We start from the raw sequence: 10,000 nt of genomic DNA on the forward strand, positions 1-10,000 counted from the left end.
TTGTCAAAATTGGCATTGTCTCCACAAAGGAGGTGATGTTTTCGGTGCCGTTTGTCTGACCGTTTGTCTGTTAGCAGGAGGATTACGGCAAAATTACTTGGCCGATTTTCATGAAACTTGGTGGAAGGGTGTAGCTTGGGCCAAGGAAGAACCCATTACATTTTGGGGTGGATCTGATCCGGGTCGGCTCAATGGAGGGGGCGGGGCTAGGGAAAAGGGTCCGTTGCTAGGGATAGGAAGGTCGTAGAGAGTCTGAATTCGAGAGGTGGGTAGGGGGCATGGACAGGTGTATCGGGGGAGTGTATGTGGGAGGTGGGAGGGGGTGTGGTCAGGAAAGGGGCGGGGCTAGGGAAAAGCCCTACCAAACATACTGTAACATAACAAAACAAAACGTAAAAAATGTAAGTGTGGCTAATATGTTCTAATGTTACAGTTAGTGGAAAAGGGTGAGTTTTCATGCACATCTTGTTCCCTCAGACAGCCATCGCAAACCATAACTTCATAGTCATGTCATTCACGAGTCTCGCATTGGAGGCAATTTGATTTTGACAAGGCACAGCGCAAGTTGTAGCCTGTCTGTTGTTGTCTGTTACCATTCAAAGTAGGCTAGCTTAATAAGCACTTACTAGTTAGCTAATAGCTTACTAATAGGTATAGCTTAATAATAGCTTATTAAGATACTTGTACTATCTGTTATTCATTTTCTTTGTGCAAATAAACAAAAATAAATAAACAATACACACTTACTCTGGAGATGATGTACCACTTGTGGTCTTCTCCCTACTTATACTCCCACCACTTATAAAGCCTCAGCCAGGCCGTAATGCAACAAGGATGCCAACTGCCATAAAACACCCCAGAAGAAGGATTTATTACATCACTGATGACATCACAATTGCTCGAGTGACATCACTGATTACATCACAATTGCTCAAGTGACATCACTGATGACATCACAATTGCTCAAGTGACATCACTGATGACATCACTGATACATGACAATCGTGACATCACAATCGTGGCACACACGCCGCCCGCCCACTTATGTTTCCTGTTAGGACCACCGCAAGGCATCAGTCTGCCAGAAAGCCATTAGAAGAAAAAGAAGACTTTCAGGAAAGACCAACAGAAGAGGAGAGGGGATCGGGTTTTACAGAATGTAGGGAAACAGTGGATGGATAAATTCAGAAGGAGGCGGTAATGCAACAAAGGATGCCAACTGCCATAAAACACTACAGAGGAAGAAGACCTTCAGGATTAATTTGCCCAAGATCTTCATGCTGCAGATGCCAGCTATCTGTACCAAAAAACAAATACCTCAGACCTTGCTGAAGAACATGGTTGTCCAAAGAAAAAGAGCAGACCGCTATTTAGAACAGAATGATGATGAGCAAATTGCACTTGGAGACCTAACTGTGAAAATTGAACAATACCTTGAAGTGGTGATCAAATAATCATTACAGAAATCAATGGCAAACCAGAAGTGGTTATATTGAAGCCGAAGGCCTCAAATATTTTGAGTGCATTTTTGCATGCATCTAAGAAGGACAATAATGATGTTGATGAAGAAAAAGTGTGTCTTGTGAAAACTGCTGCCAGACTGGTAAAGACTGACATAAAAGATATCAAGATTCCCAGAGATGCATATCCCTCAAAATATATCATCTGCCAAAGGAAACATGGAAGCCCTTCAGCTTCTCCTCAAAGAACTGTTTGCTGGCAAGAACTGGGAGTTAAACATAGCTGCAATAGGACAGGCCATGCGGGCAGCAAGGGCAAGGGTTCTCATCATGCCATTACAGATAGGACTGACAAATGCATCACCAATTTCAATCTAGATTTTTGGTGAAAACACTTGGTAACCTTCGATTCTGTTCCTCATATCAGGAGGTGAAAATGTTGAGTCAAGTGCAGCTGCTTCTCAAGGAACATACCTCCCTGGCAATGTTGAAGGCCACTTCATTCAGTACATTGCTGATATGACCATAACATCAGAACCATTGATGGCCACAACACATTACATGGTATGGGCAGTGGGCATTATAGCTGGAGTTACACCAGAGATCCAAACCAGTACCTCTGATAGCTGTGACATCATAGCAGCAATTGGACACATCAATATCCACATGTGGAAATCAGAGACCCCTGGCCTTTCATCCATGTCCTATGGGAGGATTGAGAATGCCACAGGTGGGTGATTCTCATGAACATGGTACAACTCATAGCAAAACTCAAAGATATCAAGTAGGATCTAATTTCACCATTCAAATTGAAATTATAATCCACTAGGCATCTTGCGCGCTACGCGAGCTCGCCTGCCTTGCATCTCGCCGAGCTGGCCCTGCAGCTTGCATAAGCAGCTCGGCCGCTACGCGGCCTCGACCCTGGTTGCTCCTTGATGGCATACTTCAGGGATGCTGGATCACCTGTCCTGGAGCTGGTAACATACAGCTGTCCATGGCTGAAGACTGAAGCCAGACTCCCACTTCTTTCAGTGTCTGCCCCTGGGACTTGATTTTCACTGAAGATGTCAAAACTGCTTTTATGACATCACTGATGACATCACAACCTCTTATGACATGACTGATGATATCACAATGCCTCTGACATCACTGATGATGTCACAATTTATGACATCACTGATGAGATCATCACTGAGACTGTGTGTGTGTGTGTGTGTGTGTGTGTGTGTGTGTGTGTGTGTGTGTGTGTGTGTCTGTGTCTGTGTCTGTGTCTGTGTCTGTGTGTGTGTGTGTGTGTGTGTGTGTGTGTGTGTGTGTGAGTGGATTTATGACATCACTGATGATGTCATCAGTGGGACAGACAGATAAACAGACAAACAAACAGAGCCCTAGCTCCCTTACATAATAGATGTGCTCATTTTTTATGTATTTCCAGACACTTTTAGAGACACTGTGAGGGAATAAATTCATTACCGGAACACATTTTTAATTGGAAATATGAAACAACAAACTTTTTTTTCAATGGCAAGCACTTCAATATGCTCAAGGGTAGTGGGTATCACCCAAAATGTGTATGATTAACAAATACGAAGTTGTAGCTAACATTGTGAGAAATGCCATGTTGTATTATGACTATATACTTACATGAGAAAATAAAAATCTGTTCTACTTAGAGACTCAACAACCATTTCTGTGGATTCCTTGCCCCCAAAATTGTGGAAATAGACAACACATTTGTAATTCTAGGTCTAGTTGGAGTCAAGTATGGCCAAAATTTGAATAATGGCAGCCATTTTGAAAAAACTTCATTTTAACATACTTCCACTAATGGGATTTTCTGGGATTTTTAGTAGTGTTTCGGGCATCAGTATGAACATAAAAATGTGAAAATAAATTCTGTTGCAATTAGTTTAAGGTCAAACCTTATTTTCCCTAGACTATAATTATACATTTACTTTACTGCAACTTGTAGTTTACTCAGTAGCTTTTTTGTGTATTTTTTAAGTCTGATTCTTTTTCTTTTTTTTTCTTCCTTTTTTTAGAATCTAGTTTGAACTCTGTCCTCGCTCCTTTTAGAATCACATGGAGAAGATCACAATAACATTCTCTTTTCTATTCAAATTAAAAGGAACTCAGTAACTTTTATTCTGAGGACATTTTAAAGTGTTCACTTTTTACTTTTACTATACAGTCAAGTTTTTACACCAGTAAAGTAAGTAAAATATCAGCAAAGTAACAGTACTTCTGCTTGAGTAGGACACCATCCTCACTGATTAGATGTAGCCTGGGTAAACCCAGCCTCCACGTGACCTGCTCTCAGACCTGCTCTCAGTCACTACAGGGGTGTGACTTTGGCTCTCTATAAGAGGCGGGGCAACACTGATAGATACTGCTGTGTTTCAAGTCACATTGCTGAAGTGAAACTAGAAGTATTGTAGATTCGTAACCGTATGCTAACTCAGAGCAACAACACTGCAAATAAATCTAAGTTCACCAGGCCGTTCTCAACAATACAGCGGGGTCTTACGTACACAGGTGAGTACAGCAGATAATATTAGTGTTTAAACAGAGCAGTGACAAAAGAGCTGTATCCAGGTGGGATGTTTCCACTCGTGTAGTTCAAGTTCAAGTTCAAGTTCAAGTAGTTTATTAATGTCCCAAAGGGCAAATTGGATTACAGCAAGGCGTAGAGGCTTGAAACATAAAAACATAAAGTGCAAACCATACATACAATGTCATAAATAATCAGGATGTAACAACATTTAGACATATGATGAGCCAATATAAAAGAGCATACGTCTGGTGCGGCTGATAAATAAAATAAAACAACACTAATAACTTAAGAACGGGATGAGCCAGCGGCTGATACGGCCGATAAGACAGTATAAAAACAAATTAAAAAACAAATTAAAAAAAAAAAAAAAAAAAAAAAAAAAAAAAATGGTGCCTGGAGAAGTGTTATTTATAAGCGCCATACAGCAGATAAACACCATGTCTTACACAGTGACATGTAAGAATACTCTTGTATATTTAGTTCACCCACAAATGGGACAGTAATAGCCTAATTATTTGCACATTGTCACTTAACTTTTACGGCTTGACTTCAGGAAGTAGCCTAAGCATCATAGCGTGTTTGTCATTTCAGATAAACCACATGGCTCTCTGACATAGCTCCTTATCACAGGATGTCATTAGGAGATGAGCATCACTCTCATGGCTTCAACAACATGAACAAAACCAGGAAGTCACTATTTTAGCTTGATTAATTTGTGCACATTGAGTCAGATGAACTCTGCTGGTCTGTCTCCTCTAATCTGTGACACCTGCCTCCATTTGTCTCTCTGTTAAACAGATCAGTGCATGTCTTCAGAAGTTACAGGACTGATGGCTGTCTATAGGAGACTTTTTAAATTACAGTTTAACTCAAAGATATGATAGGCTGCACCACTGCAAATTATTTAGCCAACGCTAATATTTAGTTATAGCCTAGTAAACAACAGATACAGTAGCTAAATATTATTCCTTCACTCCCCCTGCCCTGCTAGGTGGCACTAGTTACACTACTATATAGGCTATAGAGGGGATTTGGAAGTGGGTATACTCAATGCAGACTGAAAAACACCCTGCACTGCCGCTACTGGATGTTTCCTTGTTTTCATTTTGCACTACTTGTCAAATAAATTAATTGCAATTTAACCACATAACTCAAGAATTGATAATATTACAATAATATAACTTTGATTGGCTAATATGTATATTCAAGAATTGTGTTAATCAATCAATCAATCAATCAATCAATCAATCAATCAATCAATCAATCAATCAGTTTAATACATGTCCCAAAAGGGCACTTTGGTTCACATCAGGCAGTAGTGGATATTACAACATCATTACTAGTTTGAGAGTAGTAATAAAGGCACACTTCAGAATTGTAATACATTAATACTAGTTTGAAAAAGTAATAAAGGCACACTTCAATATTATACAATACATATACATTTGTTGCAATATGTACAGATTCCAAAAGACCATCTGCTGCCCTCAGCCGGGTCGCCACGTGTGCAGCGCCACCGTCACAGTTACAGTATTGTTATTTCACACTTTCACTTTCGGTCTCTGTGTCTTAGATATGTCTGCTGCCAGCTGTCTCCTCTCTGAAGAGCAGTTCCTCTGCTCCATCTGTCTGGATGTGTTCACTGATCCAGTCTCCACACCATGTGGACACAACTTCTGCAAAAACTGCATCACACAACACTGGGATGTTAGTGTCCAGTGCCAGTGTCCCATGTGTAATGCGGTTTTCAACATAAGACCTCAGCTGCGGGTCAATACTTTCATATCTGAGATGGCTGCTCAGTTCAAAAAGTCAGCTCAGATGAAAGCGAGCAGCTGCCCAGACCAACCATGTGTCAAACCAGGAGAAGTTCCCTGTGATTTCTGCACTGGTCCCAAACTGAAGGCCCTGAAGTCCTGCCTGGTGTGTCTGGCCTCCTACTGTGAGACTCACCTGGAGCCTCATCAGAGAATCACAGGCCTGAAAACACACAAGCTGGTCGATCCTGTGGAGAACCTGGAAGAGAGGATGTGTAAAGAGCATGAGAAACCACTGGAGCTGTTCTGCAAGACTGACCAGATGTGTGTGTGTGTGCTCTGCACTGTTTTAGACCACAGGTCACATCATATTGTTCCTCTGAAAGGAGAATATGATGGAAAGAAAGCTGAAATTCAGCAGATGGTCCAGAAGAGACGACTGAAGATTCAGGAGATCAAAAACTCAGTGGAGCTCAGCAAGGAAGATGCAGACAGAGAGATAGCAGGCAGCGCGCAAATCTTCACGGCTCTGATGCAGTCTGTGCAGAGAGGCCAGGCTGAGCTCATTGAGACAATTGAAGATAAGCAGAAAACAACAGAGAAACAGGCTGAAGGCTTGATCAAAGAGCTGGAACAGGAGATCTCTGAGCTGATGAAGAGAAGCACTGAGGTGGAGCAGCTCACACACACTGAAGACCACCTCCACCTCCTCCAGAGCTTCCCATCCCTCAACACTCCTCCACACACCAAGGACTGGACAGAGGTCAGTGTCCATTGCTCATCATATCAGGGGACTGTGAGGAGAGCTCTGGAGAAGCTCAGGAAGGAGATGGAGAAGCTGTGTGATGATGTTGAGCTGAAGAGGGTCCAGCAGTATGCAGTGGATGTGACTCTGGATCCTGAGACAGCACAGGCCAATCTCATCGTATCTGATAATGGGAAACAAGTAAATCATGGTAATGTAAAGAAGAATCTCCCAGACAACCCAGAGAGATTTGCTCCTTGTGCCTGTGTCTTAGGAAAGCATAGCTTCTCTTCAGGAAGGTTTTACTACGAGGTTCAGGTTCAAGGACAGACTGAGTGGGATTTAGGAGTGGCCAGAAGGTCGATCAACAGAAAGGGAGGAATCATACTGATACCACAGAATGGCTTCTGGACTATAGGTTTGAGGAATGGAAATCAGTACAGAGCTGCTGCTGTCCTCCTCTCTCTGAAGACGAAGCCTCAGAAGGTTGGGGTGTTTGTGGATTATGAGAAGGGTCTCGTCTCCATTTATGACGTAGATGCTGCAGCTCTTATCTACTCCTTCACTGGCTGCACCTTCACTGAGAAACTCTACCCATACTTCAGTCCCGGTCTTAATTATGGTGGTAAAAACTCCACCCCTCTGATCATCTCTCCTGTCAATCACACAGATTAGATTTATAATTTGTTTTTCTCAGAGAGGATTCACTGTAATTTAAAAAAAACAATTTTACACTTCAGGTGAAGGTTTTCTAATGTTAACTTTTATAAAACAGAAAAAAACACAAACCACCCCCACAACAGCCTGTTCTCCCTGTTACCCTCAGGGAGGAGATACAGGGTCCCAAAAGCATGCACAAATCGCTTGAGGGACAGTTTCTTCCCGCAGGCCACGAGACTCCTTAACATAAACAAATCAACTCCCAACAATCATGTAGTAGCGGTACTGCAGCTGCTACCATTACGTATGTTTAATTATGTCTGTTATTTGCACCTGTGCAAACCGAATGTTTAATTATGTTTAAATTATGTCTATACTATTTGCACCTGAATGTCACTGTTTCTGGCTTGTTTTTATTGCTTTACTGTTATTGCTTGTTGTTTCTCTTGTTTTCCTGCACCTACTGTTATTTTGCACTATGTTGTAACGGAGTCTACAGCACAAGAATTTCACACGTGATACTTGTACTACGGAGTGACAATAAAAATCTTGAATCTTGAATCTTGGTTTGATTCCCACCTTGGACGCTGTGGGCGCTGAGGGTGGGTCCCCATTCCCATGTCCTCAGTACCTACTGCCCAGGTGGGCTATTGCATCAAAAGGGCCTTTTTGTGTGGAGTTTGCATGTTCTCTCTGTGCTCCCCTGGGGTTTCCTCCTCCAGATGATCCCTGCTTAAAAAGAAGGAGCTAGAGCTAGAGCTAACCCTGGCTGGTTTACTGATTTAATGGAATGCGGTCAACTCGGGTATGATATCACGTCACTCAACTGGGGTATCCCTACTTCCCAATACAAAAGGAATGGCCCACATAATCAGATGCAAACCCAAAAACCTCCATCTCCACAATGTGTGTTGTGTGGTCAGTGTTGTGTGGTCACTGTCAGTGTGAAATTGACAATAATCAGAATCAGCTTTATTGGCCAAGTAAAAGGAATTTGACTCTGGTTTGCGTTGCTCTCAAAGTATTTTTACACACAGAAAAAGGTCTGCTTAAAGTTAAAACAAGGCACAGGTACATTTAAACATTTACAACATTTTGCATTAACTACTATTATACAATAAGTGTGGTGTAAAGTCTATTTTAAATATGTGTATATGAAAGAATGCATATGTACAGAATATGTATAAGTAAGCCATAGACTAAGGTATGATATATTGAAATGAAATGAGTTATAATTTTCTATCTTGAAGCTTCTGATGCAATATTGCCTCTTTAACGTTTTCCTGCGAGCACCAGTTTTGAGATGTACAAGTGCAGATTTGCAGCACTAACTGATGTTGCACTGTAGCAACATTGTGATCCAAGATGCTAAAGATAGTGAAGCATTGTGAAGACTGATGCTAGACATCTCTAGTGTTGGAGTAGGCTACTCGAGACTATCGATGGGTATCGTTTCATTTTTTTCGATACTGTTGCTAAAATGATACTTCTAAAACGGTACCGTGCCTGAAACGGTACTTTAAAAAAAATTGAGCTGATTTAATTTTTTAAAAATTGAATGGCACCTAAATGAGGCACATAATCTGCGTTGTAATTTGGTACCGGTTTTTAAAAGTACCCAACCCTACTCGAGACCGGACCACATTTTGATGGTCTCGTCTCGGACTCACCCTCCCTCGGTCTTGGTCTTGACTCGGTCTCAGACAAACTGGACACTGGATTTGATTTCAAGATCAGTCAAGACCACAAGGCCCATTTTGAGCCAGGAAAAACCCTGTTTTCCATTGTGTGAAATTATTGATGGAGTGGTCTATCAAGGGAGGTACACCCGCCCCTCCCCGACGGCAGAAACCGGTTTGAATGGCTCAAGTTCCAGACCCTAGTGACTGAGAGCAGGGTAAGCCTGAGAGCAGGTCACGTGGGGATGGGTTTACCCAGGCAAGATTAGATGATCCCTCTCCACAGTGTGTAAGGTGTGTGAGGTGACCACAAGGTGGCAGCAGTGTCCAGCTGTTGGCAGACTGCACTCTGCTGCTGGAGTGCCGAAGCACCTGGCAGCAGAGAATCACCAGAGACACTTGAGCTCAAAGCAAACATGCCATGTCCAACGTGATGGAGTGCAAAGTTCCATTGACATCACACTAACTTCATAAGTCTGATGCTAGCGATGTGGAGCTTCAAAGGCGAGGCATGCAAATGTTGTACAGGTTCAGTCCAGCTACATTTGCATCCTGCCGATATCAGAAACTCTGTTTTGTTTTCATCGTAAAAAGATAACGCTTGTTTTCACTCTTCATGTTTGCTCAAATTCAATTAGACTTATTAGATTAGATTTATTGTAATATATTTATAATATAGAATTATTGTTTTTCCCCAATTCATAACTTGTTTGCATTTACATAAAGTGTATTCCAAATAAAGGCTTTCTTTGAAAAGGCCAGGCCTGAATTTGAATTCTCGGCACCTTCAGTCAAAAAATATTTTTCCTATAGACTCACTTTCTGTACAAACCAGTGTTCGACTTTAAAACAAACACAAGGAAGTCACAGTAATAAGCCTTCAGTCAGATAATATACTTCAGTTCACAGCTTGTTGGCCTTCTAGACCTTCTAGACTGCCAAGTCCCACTGGCCTTTCTAGTGTTAACGGACTGATGACATCCAGCAGGAACCTTTTTCTGCTTAAATCGAGGTTTACAATAAATACCCACGTGTCAGAGAGATCTTATGTGCTGATACATTCATACAAGTTCATCGCTAAATTCAAAATGAAGTAAAACAGGATCCTATTGTTATATTTGCAGGCATGAAGGTAAGAGAAC

At 41.7% G+C, this 10,000-nt stretch overlaps 1 protein-coding gene across 1 annotated transcript; it reads left to right on the plus strand.

Annotated features, from left to right (window-relative positions):
• Positions 1–3,876: 3,876 nt before the first annotated feature.
• On the plus strand, positions 3,877–7,368 carry LOC310783445 (E3 ubiquitin-protein ligase TRIM39-like). The gene is made up of 2 exons (XM_083644311.1): positions 3,877–3,998; positions 5,591–7,368. Exons 1-2 carry the CDS (start codon positions 3,914–3,916, stop codon positions 7,192–7,194), a joined length of 1,689 nt encoding a protein of 562 aa, XP_083500437.1. The 5' UTR covers positions 3,877–3,913; the 3' UTR covers positions 7,195–7,368.
• The last annotated feature ends 2,632 nt before the right edge of the window (positions 7,369–10,000 follow it).

Source organism: Poromitra crassiceps (genome assembly GCF_964638095.1).
Source record: "Poromitra crassiceps genome assembly, chromosome: 10".
NCBI classification, from domain to species: domain Eukaryota; kingdom Metazoa; phylum Chordata; class Actinopteri; order Beryciformes; family Melamphaidae; genus Poromitra; species Poromitra crassiceps.